At 46.1% G+C, this 22906-nt stretch overlaps 1 protein-coding gene across 2 annotated transcripts in view; it reads left to right on the top strand.

Moving 5' to 3' along the window:
• Nucleotides 1-22906, top strand: part of LOC137323954 (ATP-dependent 6-phosphofructokinase, liver type-like) — a 95079-nt gene that overhangs the window by 31096 nt on the left and 41077 nt on the right. For both annotated transcript variants that reach the window (XM_067988102.1, XM_067988103.1), the window contains exons 4-9: nucleotides 1507-1696; nucleotides 3642-3807; nucleotides 9177-9221; nucleotides 13446-13554; nucleotides 18864-18959; nucleotides 20884-20976. In XM_067988102.1, coding sequence (XP_067844203.1) covers nucleotides 1507-1696; nucleotides 3642-3807; nucleotides 9177-9221; nucleotides 13446-13554; nucleotides 18864-18959; nucleotides 20884-20976 — 699 coding nt within the window. The remainder of the gene's footprint in view (nucleotides 1-1506; nucleotides 1697-3641; nucleotides 3808-9176; nucleotides 9222-13445; nucleotides 13555-18863; nucleotides 18960-20883; nucleotides 20977-22906) is intronic.

The following is a 22906-nucleotide window of genomic DNA, read 5'->3' as shown; positions in this document are numbered from 1 at the left end:
TGGCAGGAGTGAGAGAGGGGAGGGGGCAGGGAGAGAGAGAGGGGAGGGGGCAGGAGAGAGAGAGGGGAGGGGCAGGAGAGAGAGAGGGGAGGGGGCCAGTGGGGGAGAGAGAGAGGGGAGGGGGCAGTGGGGGAGAGAGAGAGGGGAGGGGGCAGTGGGGAGAGAGAGAGGGGAGGGGGCAGTGGGGGAGAGAGAGAGGGGAGGGGGCAGTGGGGGAGAGAGAGAGGGAGGGGGAGGGGGGAGAGAGAGAGGGGAGGGGGCAGTGGGGGAGAGATGAGAGGGGAGGGGGCAGTGGGGGAGAGAGAGAGGGGAGGGGGCAGTGGGGAGAGAGAGAGGGGAGGGGGCAGTGGGGGAGAGAGAGAGGGGAGGGGCAGGGAGTGAGAGAGGGAGGGGGCAGGGAGAGAGAGAGGGGAGGGGGCAGGGAGAGAGAGAGGGGAGGGGGCAGGGGGAGAGAGAGGAGGGGGCAGGGGAGAGAGAGAAAGGAGAGGGGGCAGGGGGAGAGAGAGGGAGGGGGCAGGGGAGAGAGAGAGGGGAGGGGGCAGGAGAGAGAGAGGGGAGGGGGCAGGGAGAGAGAGAGGGGAGGGGGCAGGAGAGAGAGAGGGGAGGGGGCAGGGGGAGAGAGAGGGAGGGGGCTGGGGGAGAGAGAGAGGAGAGGGGGCAGGGGGAGAGAGAGGGAGGGTGCAGGGAGAGAGAGAGAGAGAGAGGAGGGAGTGGCAGGCCATGAGGGAAGGAGACAGCGAGGAGGAGGGATGGAGGAAGCGAGAGAAGGGGGCATGTGGAGATGGAGAGGAGGGGGCATTGAGGGAGAGAGAGGAGAGGCGAGGCAAGGGGGGGAGAGAGAGAGAGAGAGGAGGAGGAGGAGGCGGCAGGGAGGGAGAGGAGGGGCGGAGGGAGAAGCGGGAGGGGACGGGGCAGGGCAGAGAGAAAAAGAGAAAGGGAGGGGTGGGCAGAGGCTCAGAAAATGAGAGGAGTCGGAATCCAGAGATGGGAGGTGGGGTGAATAGAGAGGGAGAAAAGTAAAGGGAAACGGACTTAGAGATTGAGAAAAATGAAATGGGAGATCATAATTTATATATTATACATTCTTCAATCGTTAATGTAAAAAATTCTATGTATTAAATAAATATATATTTTTTTGTTCATTAAAAGAAAAGGGTTGAATAAGAAAGGGCCGTAGATGCAGAGAGACGTGAGAAAATGAGAAGTCAGGGATTATACCGTACAGGTCTTCCAGTCAACCAGGAGGATCCCATATCAACTGTTCGTGGCTGCTGAATGTGCAGACACGGGTGATCTGGGATGGTCCTCAGTCACTTGTAAGGTGATTAGAGGGCTGGCTCACTATAATCTGGAGCAAGAACAGCTTGTTATATCCCTTTTTTTTTGCATGAACCTGATAAGCTTCCGATGCACCTTCTGTAAATGAAAGTTACGTGTTTGAGGCTTTAAAATGGGCAGGTGTTGGTCACTGTTTTCAATGGGGGTCTTTCTTTGTCTGGTGGGCAGGGTGGTACTATCATTGGCAGCGCCCGGTGCAAGGCATTCCGCACCCGTGAAGGTCGCCTGACAGCAGCTTACAACCTGGTCGAGCATGGTATCAACAACCTGTGCGTGATCGGGGGAGACGGCAGTCTAACTGGGGCCAACATCTTCCGGGCAGAGTGGAGTGACCTGCTGGCTAGTCTTGTTGAACAGGGTATGTGCCTTAATGTTTCAATGTACTCCTCCCGTAAGCACCTGCAAAATATATATCGGAATGAAAGTATAATTTTAAAAAAAGATACACGGTTAATGTTTTAACGAGCATTATGTCATTTTTAGGGAATCAAATTATCTGCACCAATGCCTAGTCAATAATGACACCATCCCATGTAGCAATAATGAGGGAGAGGGGGAAATCAGAACTTTTGATGTATATAAACATGTATTGCATAGAATTTACACCATAGAAACAGGCCATTCGGCCCAACTGGTCTATGCCGGTGTTTATGCTCCACACAAGCCTCCTCCCACCTTACTTCATCTCTCCCTGTCAACATACCCTATTCCTTTCTCTCTCATGTGTTTATCTAGCTTCCCCTTAAATGTATCTATGCTATTCACCTCAACCACTCCATGTGGCAGTGAGTTCCACATTCTCACCACTCTCTGAGTGAAGAGAAATTAAAACGTATCTATAAGAGTACACCTGAGATGTCCTGTCAAAATAATGTTCTTAACTCCCACTAGTCGGTGAAAACACCTAGCACTGAACCTTGTAACCCACAAGGTCACAGGGTCTATTCCCAGTCTGTGCTGAGTTAGCTGTTTGGAGCCAGGGTAGCAGTTGAGGCACTACAGTTACTCTCAGGGCCTTGGGGCTAGGATTCCTGCTCCTGATCACCATTCACCGACCTTGCTGAAAAGTTACAGCACCACAACAGGCCGTTTGGCTCATCAACTCTGTGCTGGAGTTTTTCTCCACATGAGCAACCTAATCTAATTCCCACTCTCCTCGCTCCTCAAACCCTTTTGATTATTCCTGTTTCTCAAGCAAGCATCTTAATTTTATTTTATAATAATTCAACGACTCTGTTTCAACCACGGTTTGTGGCAGAGAATGTCACGTGTCGGGTGAGGACAGGATTGGGCTTGGGTGTGATGGCCTCCACAGTCGAACATCCTACTGGTGCTCACTGTTTAGGCTCACACGTGAAGAATGAGCTCTTGGGTGAGGTGCCTTAGGGTGACCCTTGGAACTGTGCCCAGCAAAGTGTCAGTGCCTTCAGGGGAGATAGGAGGGAGGGGGAAGAACTTTCCCCACCCTCCCCGTATCTTTCCCCACCCTCCCCGTATCTTTCTGGGTTGTGCTAGCATGAGATGAAATGCCCTGAATGCTGCCTGCTCCCAGCAGCAGGAGTGGAGGAACCTGAAACCAAGGACGTCCAGCATTGTTCTGGAAGGACAGGATTAAAAGACAGCTGTCTGAGAACGGCTATGTGTTGTTAAGAGGCCTGAAAGGGGAGGGAGTGGAAGTACTGGGAGAAATAATTGATTCCAAGACATGAAATAAAATGTTTTGGTGGAGAGGGAAATGTGCGATTGAAGTCAAGTTAATACCTCCCACCACCTTATGCCAATAGGTCGTCTCCCACTATTGTTTTGCTTTTCTATCAATTCTCTCCGCTCCCTTTCTGGGGTACGGTCAGCACTCAGGTACCTGCTTCAAGTGACAAGTGAGTCTTGACAGGCATCACAACCGAGCTCAATCCTGTCCCGACTTCTCCACACATACATTTCAGCAGGGGTCGCAGGAAGGATGTTATCTACCCTTTTATTTTCACAAAAAATATGCTGTGTTGAACTAGCTAAGAGCCGCGGGGGTCTTGTCCTGCTGATTGAAGAACCTGTGCTGCGTTGAATAAACAGGAACATCTGCTGTTACAGTCAATAATCCTTACCCTGCTGAATAAACAGCAACTCCATATAGTTACACTGTAAGTAACCCTTACTCTGCTGAATAAACAGCGACTCCTGCAGTTACACTGTGAGTAATTCTTATCCTGCTTAATAACCAGGAACTCCAAATGGTTATTCGACTATACCCCGTTGGATAAACATTTAAGATGATAATACTCGCATATTTCCTGTTTGTCGTTCAGGTAAAATCAACGAAGAAGTTGCCCAGCAGTTCTCCCACCTGAACATTGTTGGGATGGTGGGATCGATTGACAATGACTTCTGTGGGACAGATATGACTATTGGTACAGACTCCGCCCTGCACAGGATCATGGAGGTGATTGATGCCATAACAACTACAGCGCAGAGGTATGTCTAGACAGCAAAGCCGTGAACAGCCTCGGTCCTAGTCAGCGAGAAGACACCTTAGAACAGTTAAATGCTACAAAACGTGTCACTGACTTTATTGCAGCTCAACTGTGTGTGCATGTGTGCGCGCATATACCAGAAGCCCAAATGAGAGATGATGCAACATAGAAAGACCAAAGATCTCCCAGCAATGTGCAGAAGAAAGAGCTTGCATTTATATAGCTCCTTATCATACCCTTAGCCCCTCCCTCCCCAAATACTTTATAACCGATGGATTACCTCTGAAGTGCAGTCACTTGTTTTTTAGTAAATTGCGCAGAGCAAAAACCCACAAACAGCAAATGAATGACCAGGTAGCATGTTGGTTGAGGGAGGAATGTTGGCCAGGATAGTGGGAGAACTCCCTGCTCCTCCAAATAGTGATGTGGGATATTAAACTTCCATTTAAACCGGGTTTAACACCTCATCTGACAAGGAGCACTTCTTCAGTACTGCACTGAAGCGTTAGCCCAGACTACGGACTTAAGTCCAGGAGCGGGGCTTGAACCCATGACCCTCTGGCTCATTGACGGGAATGCTACCAACTGAGCCAAGCGGTTCGTTAATGCAGTGGATTAATTCCTTACTGGTAAACCTCTCGTATGCAGCCTTCAAGCATAACTACTGCCTCCCCATCTCACACAGACCAGGAATCAATCCGAGGTCTTTCTGGTTTGTACGACTTAGTGCCCTTACCTACTAAGCCATTGGCTTTGCAGTTTTTTAAAATGTCTTTAGTTAGACAGGATGCCTTTGTTTCAAGTAATTGATTGAATCACCAAAACTTTCACCATACTTACGATGAAAGGGCAGTAAGGAAATGTTCTCTGAGACTGCTTTTAACGGCAACGATGCCCCTTTAAGGAGGGCTGTCTGGTCTCTAGTATCACATAACCAGGTGACCTAGGCCCCCTTTAAGAAAGATAATATGTTCTCGGGCCTCTTTTATGAGCCTGTGCACTTGTTGGACCTGGGCCAATGTTATTAATGAGCCGGAAGGCATTGAACTGATAACTATGTCAAAATGCCAGCAATTGGAGCAAGAAGAACGATGGCCCTGAATCAGCTGCTGTAAACCACAGTATCCCACACTCCATTTCCTTCGGACAAAAGGCTCCACTAAAGAAATGTAGCAAAACCCGCGTCCCCTGTAATTGGCGAACACCGAACCGTTGTGACAACCAGGGGTCTGCACCACCAGCTGCTGGACTCCTCGTCTCCAGTCCAGTTAGAAATGAAATAAAAGGACTCCAGTCCCTTTACTGGTGACCCTGTCATTCCGGCTGCAATACCCACGGTGCTCTCTCTGCTGCTGGCACCTACCTGTGTATAGTGGGTAAATTTTGTGTCTTTGTGCAATGCCCCAAGTTTAAAATTCTCATTCTTGTGTTCAAATCCCTCCATGGCCTCGCCTCTCCCTATCTCTCTAACCTCCTCCTGCCCTACATCCCTCCAAGAACTCTGTGTTCCTCCAACTCTGGTCTCTTGTGCATCCCCCACTCCCTTCACCCCACCATTGCCGGCCGTGCCTTCAGCTGTCTAGGCTCTTAAGCTCTGGAATTCTCTCCCTAAACCGCTCTGACTACCACTCTCTCCTCCTTTAAGACACTGCTTAAAATTTATCTCTTTGACCAAGCTTTTGGTCACCTGTCCTAATATCTCCTTAGGTAGCTTGGTGTCAAATTTTGTCGGATAATGTTCCTGTGTAGCAGCTTGGGACATTTTACTTTGTTAAAGGTGCTGTATCAATGTAAGCTGTTGTTGTGGATCCTGAGAGCTGTCATCACAAGCAGTGCGAGGATGTGACCCTTGCAAGGGTACACTCATCGATCACGAGGCTTTCTTTGAGATCTCTCCTAACCAAGTCACCATTTGAAGTGTCTTTAGATTGGGACTTTTGTGTGTGTGAAGTCTCAAACTCAATTATTGGACCCGCACCTTTAGGACAACACATTGTGTATGGGCTACAAAACTGCTCACCTCAACAAAAATTAATCCAATTTATTATACCCTTAACAGAACACATCTTCTGATATTGCATAAAATAAACCTTATCAAACAGCCACCACTACAACGCTCCTATACATTGTTTTATCACTCATTTTATAATATTTCTGTCTCACTGGAGAAGGAAGCCTAGCCCAGCTAGCCATCAGCCTTTATCAGTGATAATAAACTGATAATTAAGAAACAATAGCAGAAATTACTTTTTTTTAAAAAACTATGCAGATCAGGTATGGAAAGAATGTACTTTGTTGAAATGAAAGCCAGTTAAATGCTGTCTGTCGTGAATAGCAGCAGTCTCTGTGGGTTTGAAGGGCATTGTGACCCTTGGTGTTTATCCAACCTTTACACCCAAGTTATAAAGCCTTGTTAGTTCAACTACGTATATATAGCTAGTTTCCATAGCAACATTGATTGATCACACTTCTGGTCTTACTACTGCTGTTTGCCTTTTTAAGTAATTTGTTAGATCTACCCCCTCTTTTTTCTCTCTCTCCTGAAGTGTTCCATTTTGTTTGTTATTGTAGAGGATTGTTCAATAAAGAATGAAAAAACTTACATTTATATAGGGCCTTTCACAACCTCAGGACATCTCAAAGTGCTTTACAGCCAATGAAGTACTTTTGAAGTGTAGTCCCTGTTATAATGTAGGAAATGCAGCAGCCAATTTGCGCACAGCAAGGTCCCACAAACAGCAATGAGATCATGACCAGATAATTTTAGTGATGTTGGCTTAGGGATAAATATTGTCCAGGACACTGGGGAGAATTCCCCTGATCTTCTTCGAAATAGTGCCATGGGATCTTTTATGTCAGCCTGAGAGGGCAGACTTGGTTTAACGTCTCATCCAAAAGACATTAAAGAGCCAGTCTAGATTATGTGCTGAAGTCTCTGGAGTCAGACTTGAACCTATAACATTCTGACTCAGAGGTGAGATATAGTTTGCCAACCAGATTCTTATCACAGCTGATTGGATACATTGCTTCCCAACAGAAGGTGACAGTAAGGTTAACGATTAAACCTTTATATTCCGTTTTTAAAAAGTATTATACGGGCCCCAGCTAAGACATCCCAGCCAAGCCCACGCACGCAACATCAGAAGTGAACTCTGGTTTATCGGGTTGAAGATTGTGGGTGCAACCAATCTATGGCAGTGCGAGGACCTGCCATATAGCAGCGGGTTGAGGTTAATTGGATTAATTTTCATTGACATGAGCAGTTTTTGCAGCCCATACACAATATGTTGCCCTAAAGGTGCAGGGTCCAATAATCGAGTTCAAGGCTTCATACACTAAAGTCCCAATCTAAAAAGACACTTAAAATGGCGACTGGGGTGGGGGTGGGGGGTGGAGATCTCAAAGAAAGCCCCATGATTTCTTTGCTCGTTCTACGAGTTCAAATTTAACCAGTTATCTAAACCGCTGAGGCTTCTCTTGACAAAGTACTTTCTTTTTGAGCCTCAAGCTAAACTATCAGGGTAAATTTTTCCTCACCCCATTTCCCAATGGTTGCTTGATGAAGAGAGATATTAAAGGGTATGGGGAGCAAGCAGCAGATTAGGTGACGTGTGAATAAAAGAATATTGGCGCGTCTTGATAGAATGGCCAGTTTTTGCGCTGTGATATCCTAAGAGCTGAGGACCCAAAAGGGTGGGGAGAAACAGTGAAGCTCAAGAGTGCCATTGCAAGGTTGATATTGGGTTGGGGGGGACGGCGAGAGAGATTTAGAGGTAAAGATTTGGTTATGGCTCGTTTTCTGGCACATAACCAGTGGCGTGCCACCAACACGTGCCTGAACCGGGAGACCCAAGGCTGGCCTAAAATTGGACTGTGGGCCTCATGGGTGAGCTACTGGTGCCTGTCGCCCGTTTTACCTAGATGAATTTCAGGACACTTTCCCCGAAGGCAGCTTGCTCTTCTGCCTGAAATTTTTTTTTTTTAAAGTTTGCCAAACTCTTTTTTTCATGAAAGTGGCCTTTAAACTTAGACAGACTGTCAGTACAACATTGAAGCTTCGTCAACCACAAACTCTCGAATGTTTTCAATGTGTCTGTGTAAAGAAAACACAGGGTCGGCAGACAAAGCAAGGGTGAGAGGCAGGAATTTTGAGCTTTCGTTGGGACTGAGAACTGACCTTTGTCTTTCCTTTGGGATAAAATGGAAAAAATAGAAAGTTTCCTTGGTCTGATGTTGAGACCCTAATCCAATTTTATGTTTTGTTGTAATATCATGTTTGCTTTAATCTGAGCCTGAGTGAATGGTTGGCCATGTTAATGATCACTGTCTGCCCGTGAGTGTCCTTTCTGCAGTTAGACAGTGATACACGCACTTTGACTGTTTTGTCGTACAGAAAAAGTAAATCCAGAAACTTAATTGCAATTAATTCCAGAACACCGTTAGTTCTGAGTCGGGCAGTGGAAACCAAATACTGGAATAATTTGAGAAACAGTCGCATTCTGTGATCAGGGAACTGCAGGCTTGCCCTGGATGTTCGTGATCCATATTCACCATGTGATCCAACCCATCACACACATCCAGGTCTGGATAGAGCTCCTCTATGTTACAATGTCATGCACTTCCAGGTCTGGCACAGCAATGGTTAGACACAGAGTAACGCTTGCTATGCAGTGTGCCTTAGTGTCCCAGCCTCAAAACAGCTCCCCGGCGATGCCAGTGTTTCTTAAAAAAAATTAATTCTGGGGATGTGGGCGTTTCTGGGAAGGCCGGCATTTATTGTCCATCCCCTAGTTGCCCCTTACTGAGTTCCTCGCTAGGCCACTTCTGCGGGCAGTTAAGAGTCAACCACACTGGTGTGGGACTGGAATCACCTATAGGCCAGACCAGGCAAGGATGGCAGGTTTCCTTCCCTAAGGGTTGGGTTTTTACAACAATCCTACAGCTTCGTGGCCACTTTTACTGATAACAGCTTTTTATTTTCAGATTTTAAAAACTGAATTCAAATTCTCAAACTGCCGTGGCAGGATTTAAACTCTCATTCTCTGGATTATCAGTGCAGGCCTCTGGATTACTAGCCTAGCAACATAAGCACTACACCACTGTACCCATTCTGACACATCCATTCCCACCCCAGCCACGCTTGTGGTTTGACTGCGTGTACGGGCATTGCCAATTACGTGCTGAATTATGGCCATGTTTTTCCTGAAAGCTCATACCCATTAACTCAGTTGAGACTGTGCAAACCGTTTCACTCTGGACTCTTACATCTGAGAGAAGAAGTTTGATAGGCTTGGGCTGGGTTCAAACTGAGATCTCGGCTGGTAAATCAACCTTTGACCTTGTAATAATCTGCCTCTTTTCACTCCGCAGTCACCAGCGAACCTTTGTGCTTGAAGTCATGGGCAGGCATTGTGGGTAAGTCGCAGATTCCCATGACATTCAAACTCTTAACCTTTTAAAACTAATAATTTAAAAATACTAAAGTTTGTTACGTAACATTTTTGGAAGGAAAGGAAAGGACTTGCTTTATATAGCGCCTTTCACAACTTCAGGCTGTTCCAAAGCGCTTTGCAGCCTGTGAAGTACTTTTGAAGTGTAGTCACTGTTGTAACATAGGAAACTCAGCAGCCAATTTGCGCACAGCAAGATCCCACAAACACCAATGAGATAATGACCAGATAATCTGTTCTTTAGTGATGTTGGTTGAGGGATAAATATTGGCCAGGACACTGGGGAGAACTCCCTTGCTCTTCTTTGAACAGTGCCCTGGGATCTTTTACGTCCGCCTAAGTGGGTAAACGGGGCCTTGGTTTAACATCTCATCCAAAAGTGCTGCACTGTCAGCGCCTTTGACAGTGCAGCACTCCCTCAGTTCTGCACTGCAAGTTTCAGTCTGGATTTTGTACTCAAGTCTTTTGAGTGAGACTTGAACCCACAACTTTCTGACTCAGAGGTGAGAGTGCTACCCATTGAGCCAAGACTGGTATCATTGCAAGTTATAGAATCATAGAAGTTACAACATGGAAACAGGCCCTTCGGCCCAACATGTCCATGTCGCCCAGTTTATACCACTAAGCTAGTCCCAATTGCCTGCACTTGGCCCATATCCCTCGATACCCATCTTCCCCATGTAACTGTCCAAATGCTTTTTAAAAGACAAAATTGTACCCGCCTCTACTACTGCCTCTGGCAGCTCGTTCCAGACACTCACCACCCTTTGAGTGAAAAAATTGCCCCTCTGGATCCTTTTGTATCCCTCCCCTCTCACCTTAAATCTGTGCCCCCTCGTTATAGGCTCCCCTACCTTTGGGAAAAGATTTTGACTATCGACCTTATCTATGCCCCTCATTATTTTATAGACTTCTATAAGATCACCCCTTAACCTCCTACTCTCCAGGGAATAAAGTCCCAGTCTGTCTAACCTCTCCCTGTAAGTCAAACCATCAAGTCCCGGTAGCATCCTAGTAAATCTTTTCTGCACTCTTTCTAGTTTAATAATATCCTTTCTATAATAGGGTGACCAGAACTGTACACAGTACTCCAAGTGTGGCCTCACCAATGCCCTGTACAACTTCAACAAGACATCCCAACTCCTGCATTCAATGTTCTGACCAATGAAACCAAGCATGCTGAATGCCTTCTTCACCACCCTATCCACCTGTGACTCCACTTTCAAGGAGCTATGAACCTGTACTCCTAGATCTCTTTGTTCTATAACTCTCCCCAACGCCCTACCATTAACGGAGTAGGTCCTGGCCCGATTCGATCTACCAAAATGCATCACCTCACATTTATCTAAATTAAACTCCATCTGCCATTCATCGGCCCACTGGCATTATATATTTGGAATCTATAGTGTGGGCACTGCAGCTGTCTCTTGAGCTTTAACACAGCAGCACATCCATGTGCCAATGAAGCTGACAGTAATGCTTCTGGTCCTTTAAGATAAGAAAGCACAGAAAGAGGAAAGGCCACTTGCACAGACCATGTTGATTCTGCTCTATTTGGTTTAATCTCCTGGGGAAAGATTCTGCCTGTTTGACCCTAGGCCCCCCCCACACCCTCCCATAAGTCAAGTAACCTCCAGAATGCCAGCTAACCATACCCCTATGTTGCATGACCATGACTCTGAACAGGAACTAGTGCGCCAGTGTGGTGCTGCTCACGTTGGTGTTGCAGAGTACAGGAAGAGCACTGTTCTATGGACACCAGCAGCCCTCCTGTATCTTCCTCCAAGTGACCATCCTTCATCTGCGAACCTAACCTGCCCATCGGGAAACTGAAGTGATCGAGTGCAATGCTGGCTTTACACCCTACCCAATTTTACTCTCCATTGAAGTCATTGGATGTAAAACCAGCATTCCACCCGATCCCGTGGGATTCCCGCCCAGTGAGTTAGGTTAAAATTACCCCCGAGTGTCAGCAGATTATTCAACTGTGGGTGGCATCCATATGCACGCCCTTCCAGCAGGGGTGGTTGGTTAACGATCGGAGTGGGGGGGTAAACCTTGGCTGATCTATTTCTTTTCCCCAGCTCTTGGGCACTGAGGCCAATTAGAGAGCACCCATCACTGTTCCAACTGAGATTAGCTAATTTTGCACATACTGGGGATCATAGGACCAGGAGTAGGCTATTTAGCCCCTCAAGCCTGTTCTGTCATTCAGTGAGATCATGGCTGATCTATGACCTATCTCCATATACCCACCTTAGCCCCATATCCCTTGACACCTTTGGTTAACAAAAATCTGTCAATCTCATATTTAAAATTAACGATTGAGCTAGTATCAATTGCCGTTTGCGGAAGAGAGTTCGAAACTTCTACCACCCTTTGCGTGTAGAAGTGTTTCCTAACTTCACTCCTGAAAGTTCTGGCTCTAATTTTCAGGCTATGTCCCCTAGTCCTAGACACCCCAACCAGCGGAAATAGTTTCTCTCTATCTACCCTATCGGTTCCCCTTAATATCTTGAAAACTTCGATCAAATAATCCTTTAATCTTCAAAATTCCAAGGAATACAACCCTAGTTTGTGTAATCTCTCCTCGTAATTTAACCCTTGGAGTCCGGGTATCATTCTAGTAAATCTACGCTGCACTCCCTCCAAGACCAATATATCCTTCCTACGGTGTGGCGCCCAGAACTGAACACAGTACTCCAGGTGTGGTCCAACCAGGGTTTTGTATAGCTGCAGCATAACTTCTACCCCCTTGTATTCTAGTCCTCTAGATATAAAGGCCAGCATTCCATTAGCCTTTTAATTATTTTATGAACTTACCATGACATTTTAATGATCTACATCCATGGACCCCTAAGTCTCATTGGACCTCCACTGTTTCGAGCTTTTCACCATTTATTTTTAGGTCCAAAATGGATGATTTGCCACAGTTTTGCCCATTCACTTAATCTATTAATATCTCTCTGTAATTTTATCCTTCCATCTACACTGCTTACAATACTGCCTATCTTTGTGTCTTCGGCAAACTTGGACAGGTGGCTCTCTATCCCGTAATCTAAGTCGTTAATAAATACAGTGAATAGTTGAGGCTCCATCACAGATCCCTGTGGGACACCACTAGTCACATCCTGCCTATTTGAGTGCCTGCCCATTATCCCTATTCTGTTTCCTGCCGCTCAGTGAATTTCCTAACCAGGTCAGTAATTTGCTCTCAATTCCACTTGAGCTAACAGTCTCTTAAGAGGGACTTTATCGAATGCCTTCTGGAAATCCATATAAATAACAGCCATAGAAATTCCCCTGTCCAGTACTTTAGTCATCAGGTTTGTCAGGCATGACCTACTCTTTACAAATCTATGCTGGCTGTCTCTGATCAGCTGAAAGTTTTCAAGGTGTTCAGTCATTCTATCCTTAATTATAGACTCTAGTAACTTCCCGACAACAGGTGTTGGGCTAACTGGTCTATAATTCCCTGGTTTCCCTCTCATCTTTCTTAAATAGCAGAGTGACATGTACAATTTTCCAATCTAAAGGAACGATTCCTGAATCGAGAGAACTTTGGAAGATTATAGCTGGGATCTTCTGGTCTATATGGCTTAATGATATACCTGGCAGTGCCTTTACTCAATAGACTGTTGAAGGGGCTTCTCTAACCTCTCATGGTACTACGATGTGCTTACTTAACTGATATGAGGCGCAACAGCAGTTGGTACTCTATAATTGGCCTCACTATGGAAAATGGATAGAACCAGTGACCTAATAGAGCTCTTCAAAATTATGAAAGGGTTTGATAGGGTAGATGTAGAGAAAATGTTCCTGCTTGTGGGAGAATCCAAAACTAGGGGCCACAATCACTAATAAATCTAATAAGGAATTCAGGAGAAACTTCTTTACCCAGAGAGTGGTTAGAATGTGGAACTTGCTACCACATGGAGTGGTTTAGGTGGTAAAGGGGAAGCTGGATAAGTACATGAGGGAGAAAGGAGAAAGATATGCTGACACGAGTAGATGAAGTAGAGTGGGAGGGGGCTCGTGAGAAGCATAAACATATATATAAACTATAGACTAGTTGGGCCGAATGGCCTGTTTGCTGTAATTTCTATGTAACTACAGATAGTTTGTTCATTAGCAGTGGTTTCCCGTTACTTGTTGCCTTAGTAACCGATCTGGCTGTCTGTTTGTTCAGGTACTTGGCTCTGGTGTCTGCGTTGGCTTCTGGTGCAGACTGGCTCTTCATCCCTGAGGCCCCTCCAGAGGATGGCTGGGAGGATTTCATGTGCAAGAGACTTGGAGAGGTAAGGATTCTGGGGCCACTTTGACATTGGAAAGTCTCTTAAGTGTTACTGGTGAATTCTGCAGTTCCTAGCTCCAACCATCACACCAGCCAAATAAGAGAGCCAAAAACCCGATCAATTAACAGTCTACACAAACTAGCTCCAATCATTAATACATTGATTAGTTCGATTAACTATTTTTTAATTCATTCTCGGGATGTGGGCATCACTGGCAAGGCCAGCATTTGTTGTCCACCCTAGATGCCCCTTGCTAGGCCACTTCAGAGGGCAGTTAAGAGTCATGCGTGTTGGTGTGGGGCTGGAGGCACAAGTAGGCCGCACCAGGTAAGGACGGCAGGTTTCCTTCCCTTAAAGGACATTAGTGAATCACTTGAATTTTTACGACAATCCGACTGCTTCATATCAACTCTTATTTCCAGATATTTTAATTCAAATTCTCAAAGGCTGCCATGGTGGGGTTTGAACTCATGTTTTCTGGATTATTTCTTCAAGCCTCTGAATCACTAGTCCAGCATCATAACCACTATGTTGCCATACCCTAGTTTCTTCTAAGTTAAAATTTTTGCTCCCATCCCCTCTGTCCCCTGTCATATTCCTCTATTTTCTATTTGAGGTTTGATCCATGAGATCTAGTCCCAGGTCTCTGTCTGTAACCAGGATTCAGGGTGATTCACTCTAGCACATAATTTAGGCTGACACTCCAATGCAGCACTGAGGGAGTGCTGCAATGTCGGAGGTTCTGTCTTTTGGATGAGACATTAAATCGAGGTCCCGTCTGCCCTCTCAGATGGACGTTAAAGATCCCATTATGTGAAAAGCAGGGGAGTTCGCCCCGGTGTCCTGGCTATATAAATGCAAGTCGTTGATTTTTAAAAAAATTTCTGTCTGTCTTTGTGAGAGTGTAGCAAGCCTCTAGTTAGTTCCCTCTCCCTGATGCTGTAACTAAGTCTTGCTTTGTAGAAGCAACAGCGGAAGCAACATGCTATAGACAGAGCTAAGCGATTCCACAACCAACGGATCAGATCAAAGATCTGCAGTCCTGCCACATCCAGTCACTGAATGGTGGTGGACAATTAAACAACAAACGGGAGGAGGAGGCTCTGTAAACATCCCCATCCTCAATGATGGCAGAGTCCAGCAAGTGAGTGCAAAAGACAAGGCTGAAGCGTTTGCAACCATCTTCATCCAGAAGTGCCGAGTGGATGATTCATCTCGGCCTCCTCCCGAGATCCCCACCATCACAGAAGCCAGTCTTCAGCCAATTCGATTCACTCCACATGATATCAAGAAACGGCTGAGTGCACTGGATACAGCAAAGGCTATGGGCCCCGACAACATCCCAGCTGTAGTGCTGAAGACTTGTGCTCCAGAAGTAGCCACGCCTCTAGCCAAACTGTTCCAGTACAGCTACAACACTGGCATCTACCCAACAATGTGGAAAATTGCCCAGGTATGTCCTGTCCACAAAACAAAAGCAGGACAAATCCAATCCGGCCAATTACCGCCCCATCAGTCTACTCTCAATATCAGCAAAGTGATGGAAGGTGTCGTCGACAGTGCTATCAAGTGGCACTTACTCACCAATAACCTGCTCACCGATGCTCAGTTTGGGTTCCGCCAGGACCACTCGGCTCCAGACCTCATTACAGCCTTGGTCCAAACATGGACAAAAGAACTGAATTCCAGAGGTGAGGTGAGAGTAACTGCCCTTGACATCAAGGCAGCATTTGACCGAGTGTGGCACCAAGGAGCCCTAGTAAAATTGAAGTCAATGGGAATTGGGGAAAACTCTCCAGTGGCACAAAGAAAGATGGTGGTGGTTGTTGGAGGCCAAACCTCTCAGCCCCAGGACATTACTGCAGGAGTTCCTCAGGGCAGTGTCGTAGGCCCAACTATCCTCAGCTGCTTTATCAATGATCTTCCCTCCATCATCAGGTCAGAAATGGGGATGTTCGCTGATGATTGCACTGTGTTCAGTTCCATTCGCAACCCCTCAGATAATGAAGCAGTCTGTGCCCACATGCAGCAAGACCTGGACAACATCCAGGCTTGGGCTGATAAGTGGCAAGTAACATTCGTGCCAGACAAGTGCCAGGCAATGACCATCTCCAACAAGAGAGAATCTAACCACCTCCCCTTGACATTCAACGGCATTACCATCGCTGAATCCCCCACCATCAACATCCTGGGGGTCACCATTGACCAGAAACTTAACTTAACCAGAAACATAAATACTGTGGCTACAAGAGCAGGTCAGAGGCTGGGTATTCTGTGGCGAGTGACTCACCTCCTGACTCCCCAAAGCCTTTCCACCATCTACAAGGCACAAGTCAGGAGTGTGATAGAATACTCTCCACTTGCCTGGATGAGTGCAGCTCCAACAAAACTAAAGAAGCTCAACACCATCCAGGACAAAGCAGCCCACTTGATTGGCACCCCATCCACCACACTAAACATTCACTCCCTTCACCACCGGTGCACCGTGCCCGTAGTGTGTACCATCCACAGGATGCACTGCAGCAACTCGCCAAGACTTCTTTGACAGCACCTCCCAAACCTGCGACCTCTACCACCTAGAAGGACAAGGGCAGCAGGCACGTGGGAACAACACCACCTGCACGTTCCCCTCCAAGTCACACACCATCCCGACTTGGAAATATATCGCCGTTCCTTCATCGTCACTGGGTCAAAATCCTGGAACTCCCTTCTTAACAGCACTGTGGGAGAACCTTCGCTACACGGACTGCAGCGGTTCAAGAAGGCGGCTCACCACCACCTTCTCAAGGGCAATTAGGGATGGGCAATAAATGCTGGCCTTGCCAGCGACGCCCACTTCCCATGAACGAATAAAAAAAATCACAGATGAGAACCCATGTTTTCCCACCCACGTGGGTGCGATTTACTGCTCATGTCAACTTGCATCTACGTAGCGCCTTCAACGTAGACCACCATGGTGTTTCACAACAAGACGGGGGGAACCAGTTAGAAGAGGCGCCTCGAGGCTTGATGAAAGAGGTAGGCTTTGAAGAGACTTTTGAGGGTGGAAAGAGTGGTAGCAAGGGTGTTTGGGAATCATCTCCATCCTGCCTCAGCTTATCTGCTGCTGAAACCCTCAGCCATGCTTTCGTTACCTCTAGACTCAACTACTCTAATGCTGTCCTGGCCGGCCTCCCATCTTCCACCCTCCATAAACTTGAGCTTATCCAAAACTCTGCTGCCCGTATTGTAACTCACACCAAATCCTGTTCACCCCTGCGCTCGCTGACCTACTTTGGCTCCCGGTTTGGCGACGCCTCAATTTTAAAATTCTTATCCTCGTGTTCAAATCCCTACATGGCCTTGCTCCTCCCTATCTCTGTAACCTCCTCTAGCCCTACAACTCTGCGTTCCTCCGATTCTGGTCTCTTGTGCATCCCTACTTCCTTCGCCCCACCGTTGGCGGTGGTGCCTTCAGCTGTCTAGGCCCCAAGCTCTGGAATTCCCTCCCTATACCTCTCCATCTCCCCCTCTCTCTCCTCTTTCTCTCTTTCTTTCTTTCTCTCTCTCTCTCTCCCCTCCTTTAAGACGCTGCTTAAAACCCTCCGTTTTTATGAAACTTTTGCTCACCTGCCCTAATAATATCTCCTTACATGGCTCGGTGGCAAATTTTCTGTGATAGTGCTGCTGTGAAGTGCCTTGGGATGGCTTACTATGTTAAAGGTGCTATATAAATTCAAGTTATTGTTGTTAGGCAGGGAAATGCAGACTGAAGGCTGTGCCACTAATGGAGCGCAGGGATGGGAGATCCACGATAAACCAGAGTCAGAAGATCGGAGGGTGTCCTCTGAGATGTCGGCTGAAGGAGGTTACAGAGGCAAGGAGGGACTTCCCACTATGTATGTGGCGTCGGTCTCTACCTACCATTTGAAAAATTCCAAAACCCAGCTTGAAATCCCAAATCCCAAAGAATAAACCAAGAATTGGACCAGGTGAAACATTCGGTATTGCACCGGCATTGTGCTGTGCAACATAATGCATGCAATACAGGCAGAAAGATCCTTTAGCATCAAGCCCAGCTGCTAGTCACAGGTTTGCCCCCATAGGTTCATAACGGACCAAGCTGCACCCCACTGTGATACCATGATAATCTCACGCCTCCTGTTATTCAGCTGTAGCATCATTATTGAAGACCTGAATTACTCCTAATACCTATTTCATAGAATCATACAGCACAGAAAGAGGTCATTTGGCTCATCATGTCCCTGTGGCTTTTTCTAAGAGCTATCCAATTAGTCCCACTCCACTGCTCTTTCCCCATAGCCCTGCAAATCTTTCCTTTTCCAATTACCTTTTGAAAGTTACTGTTGAATCTGCTTCCACCATTTATACTTGTAAACAATTTTACAACATGTTCACCTGACGAAGGGGGGAAGCCTCCGAAAGCTTGTGAATTTAAAATAAAATTGCTGGACTATAACTTGGTGTTGTAAAATTGTTTACAATTGTCAACCCCAGTCCATCACCGGCATCTCCACATCATGACTACCATTTATACTAGTATAGCGATAGGAGTAGCCATCAGTAGCTTGGTGGGGGACATGGGATGATTAATGCTCTTTTTGTCATTGAAAAGTGGCTTCAGCAGAAGAGATTTCTTTTTAACTGACTCATACTTGGCCACTTGCAAAAAGTTGGTGGGCATGGATTGTGCTGTCCTGCAACATTGGTCAACTTTTAGAAACATTAGGTAATCCATTAGATTCTGCTTCTTATGCGTTGTACTGACACTCTTACAAAGGATAATAACTGTACTCGGACCCAACCTCAGGACTGTTGACAATACAGCCAACAAAGAAAAAGAAAGAACTTGCAATAATATAGCTCCATTCACGACCTCAGGACGTCCCAAAATGCTTTACAGCCAATGAAGTACTTTTTGAAGTGTAGTCACTATTGTAATGTAGGAAATGCGGCAGCAAATTTGCTCACAGCAAGGTCCCACAAACAGCAATGTGATAATGACCAGATAATCTGCTTTAGTGATGTTGGTTGAGGGATAAATATTGGCCAGGACTCCGGGGAGAACTCCCCTGCCCTTCTTCAAAATAGTGCCATGGGACCTTTTACGTCCACCTGTTAGGATAGACGGGGTTTACAGTCTCATCCAAATGACAGCACCTCTGACAGTGCAGCACTCCCGCAGTACTTCACTGGAATGTCAAGAACCCACGACCTTCTGACTCCGAGGCGAGAGTGCGACCCACTGAGCCGTGGCTGACACTTGCTAATTTCCAAGGCTGAATAACTGACCTAATGTGTCCTTTCTCCAGAGTCGCAGTAGAGGCTCCAGGCTGAACATTATCATCCTTGCGGAGGGAGCAATGGACAGGCATGGGAATGCTATCAGCTCCAACTATGTAAAAGACGTAAGTGTGGAAATATCAGCAGCACTGACATGGTATAAGGAAATAGACTAGTCCCAGGATGTGTTTCCATGTGCATGTGTCATTTTAATTACTAAACTTCAAAACTCAGACCAGAGCACAGCTGTTTGAGACAAGGGGCCAGTGATTTCTTATATAAGTCAGACAAGATGAAGAAGTCTGGGTCTCTGTGCTAATTGAGTTATTGATTCTTTGAAGGACAGTGGTATTTTATGTGTAAACCCCAGTCTGTAGCTATTTTATATGTAGGTTCCAGTTCATAGATATTTTGTATATAGGTTCCAGTTAATGGCAATCAGTCATAGAAATCATTTTCATTGCTGGAAAGTATGCAAACTTGCAGACTAATGCATTGCATCCTAAATGGCTGAATCATCAAGGGAGCTTTGTTCCAAGTTAAATCAGTTGTACATGTTTAAAAGCATTGACAATAGTGCAAGAATTGGGCAAGATGTGATTTCAATAGCTGTCCGGTGTCAAAAACCAACAGACCATTAGGTTACCAGGAGACCACTGTTTACACCTTAACTACTTAAGTGTTAGAAAGGGTTGCCTTTCAACTGAGAAGAATTTGATCATCAAAGAAAGTCCTCCATGCCCTGCTTCGGACTGTTGATATCATCAGATTTCACAAAAGCTGCTAAAAAGAGTCGAGCGTACTCGTCGTTTCTTAACTGTGTCTTTCTACATCGGTATAAATTATCTCGTAAATAAATCTAACTATTGGTTTTAGCCTGAATATAACAGCCTGACAGCGTTTACAGCCATTTAGAGTAGACTAGTAGGCGTGGTAGGCAGCCCACATTATCTGTGATGTTACATATCGCAGCTAAATGGTAATTTTTAGTCCCCATATGTATGCTGCCTCACTTACTACATCCCTACAGATGCAGCTTTCAGTTCAGAAAAGACTCAGTCTGCATACAGAAACAACCCTTTTTGCTATGAACACAACTTAAAAGTGTCGGGAGAAAGGCAGGATCATAACAAAGATGCAACGTCTGTCCCTTTGGTAGTAAGTTTCATGTGGAATACATAAGCCAAACGGACACTCTGAACATCCTTCAGAGCCCAGCAAGAACTAAAGAATCTGCAGTAAAGCAACAGAGTCATACCCCACCTAAGCTCATTTAATGTGAAAATTGTCCACACCGGCACAATGGTTGAATTTTGAACAGAGATCGGATTGCTTAATTGGACAAAGCTCACATTGAATTACGGTACTTTAAATACAAGGTAGCAAAATTCTGTGTATCACGAACCTTGCATCTTGAAAATACAGGGATTAGCACTGTGGACTCAGGAGGTTGACTTGGAACATTCCAGTTGGTCGCCGTTACACATTATTGCTGGGAAAAAAACAAACAAATAGAATGTTTCTCTGACACAACACAATGCTGAAATTTATATAAACAATTTGTGATCCTGAACTGAACGACGGGGCCTGATTTACACAGTCCCATCCCGTTAACACATAGGACCTGAGATTTACACTTTACACTTTAACCTGACTACCCGAACAAATTCACAAAGAGCGCGTGCAACTAACCCTGTTCTGAAGTGCAGGGAAACCTTTGCCTTTTTAAGGCAGCTGGTGAGTTTTTTTTCTTACCCATTCAAAACATACACACAAATTTCATATTAAAAATGCTTCACCAGGGAAAGGGCTCCCCCGTGTGCTATGTGTAGCAAAACCGTAAACCTGTTCGAGACATGATGCACCTATCTCTTCCCCCTTCCCCCTCCCTCCTGCCCCACTCCACTCCTATATTAACTGTATTTCAGTGAGTCTGAGGTGCATGATTTACTAAATGCCACTTTCTCTCTTTTCCCCAATTCTTGTCTCTTTGGTTCCTTCCCTCCCACCCTGTCTGATCTGTGTCTTCTGTTTTATTTTTCCTCACAGCTTGTTTCCAAACGCCTGGGATTTGACACGCGGGTCACGGTCCTGGGGCACGTGCAGCGAGGGGGGACGCCCTCCGCATTCGATCGAATTCTGGTAAGTACACGTGTTTACTCTGAGCCTCTATAAACGGCCCATCGGCACCTCCGCCATTGGACCTCCCTAAACAACTCACCGAGTAGCCGGGCCATGCCAACCACGACGTTCTACACTCCATTCCCCGTCTGTGCTGAGTTAGACCGTCTCGGGCTGGGCAGCAGCAATAGCTGTGCTACAGTTGACCTCGGGAACCATTGGTTAGAGAGGGGAAAGAACAGCCAGGATCCCTGTTCTCGATCGCTTACTGCTGTTGGAAAGTACAAATGGTTTCTGAGGGCAGGATCAGACTTGGCTGTGCTGCTCCCTGTGGCTGAATAGCTGGCTGATGCTCATGCATGAAAAATGGACACTTGTGAGAGATGCCCATGCAATCAATATTTTCAGGAGAGGGAAAGAAAACTAATGAAAGGGTGAAACAAGTGACATGGATGCCAACATTTGTGGCACTGCTACCCAGTGGCATGACATTTGCCATGGTCACGATCTAGAGACCCCAGGCTCATCGGGAGACCTGCACTGCAGTCTACTTAACTTAGTAAATTGTCAGCTAGACTTAGTTGGTAGCACTCCTGTGTACTGAGTCAGAAGGTCCAGGGTCATAGCACCCCCCCCCCCCTCCCCCTCCCCCCAGCACATAGTCTAGGCTGACACCGCAGTACACTATTGAGGGAGTGCTGCACTGTCGGAGGTGCTGTTCTCTGGATGAGACGTTAAACCGGAGCCCCGTCTGCCTCCATAGGTGGACATTAAGAAAAAATCCCACGGTACTTTTTCAAAGATAGGAGGGGCGTTCGCTTGATGCCTTGGCCAATATTCATCCCTCAGCCAAAGATCAGCAACACAGATTATTCACTCTTATGCTGTTTGTGGGACTTGCTGGGCATAAATTGGCTGCTGTGTTTGCCAACATAGCAACAGTGATTGCCTGTGAAGTTCCAGTAACGTACTCTGGGCCGCCCAGAGATGTGAAAGGCGCTCTGAAAATTCTAGCTTTTTTTGTGAATCGTCGGAATAACCAGACAGAAAGAAAGACTTGCATTCATATAGCGCCTTTCACGACCTCGGGATGTCCCAAAACGCCTTATAGCCAATGAAGTACTTTTGAAATGTCGCCACTGTTGCAGTGTAGGAAACACGGCAGCCAATTTGCGCACAGTAAGCTCCCACAAACAGCAATGCGATAAAGACCAGATAATCTGTTTTTAGCGATGTTGGTCGGGGGATAAATGTTGTCTAGGACACCGGGGAGAACTGCCCTGCTCTTCCTTGAAATTGTGCCGTGGGATCGTTTATCCCCACCTGAGAGGGCAGACGTGCCTTGGTTTAACGTCTCATCCAAAAGCTGGCACCTCCGACAGTTCAACTCTCCCTCTGCACTGCGCTGGGTGTGTCAGCCTGGATAATGTGCTCAAGTCTCGAGTGGGGCTTGAACCCATAACCTTCTGACTCAGTGTTACCAACTCTGACATGTCATGACATGAGGATTGAAAGTAAAATACAGGTCAAGTCAGTTAAATGAGATGTGAGTAAGCAAGATTATACTTTAAGGACCTGTTTAAAGTCATGTTTTATTGGTGACTTTAAAACCCAGTTCTTTTTTCCAGATGTTTTTCAGTTTTTATTTTTAGAGTCAAAAACTGCGAGGAAATCAAAAGAGGAAAATTGGAGCCAGAGTAAATTTAGGGAAAATCCCTTATTTTTTTTGAGCATCACTATAATGAAGTATAGAAGAGGCCTAAAGTAAGCTCCAGTGTAATATAAGTTTCCATGATCACACAATGCAGCTAAGCTATATGAACAGAAAAAGATTTTTATCATGTTTAGGAAAGTGTGTGGGGTAGAATTTCCCCAGGGGGTGGGGGGATCGCCTGCCGTATCTTTGGTGGAAGAAGACACTTATGCCCTTTCTCCGGGCTTTCCGGCATGA

Source organism: Heptranchias perlo, chromosome 7 (genome assembly GCF_035084215.1).
Source record: "Heptranchias perlo isolate sHepPer1 chromosome 7, sHepPer1.hap1, whole genome shotgun sequence".
Classification (NCBI taxonomy): Eukaryota; Metazoa; Chordata; class Chondrichthyes; order Hexanchiformes; family Hexanchidae; genus Heptranchias; species Heptranchias perlo.
This window is presented reverse-complemented; position numbering and strand designations above follow the sequence as displayed.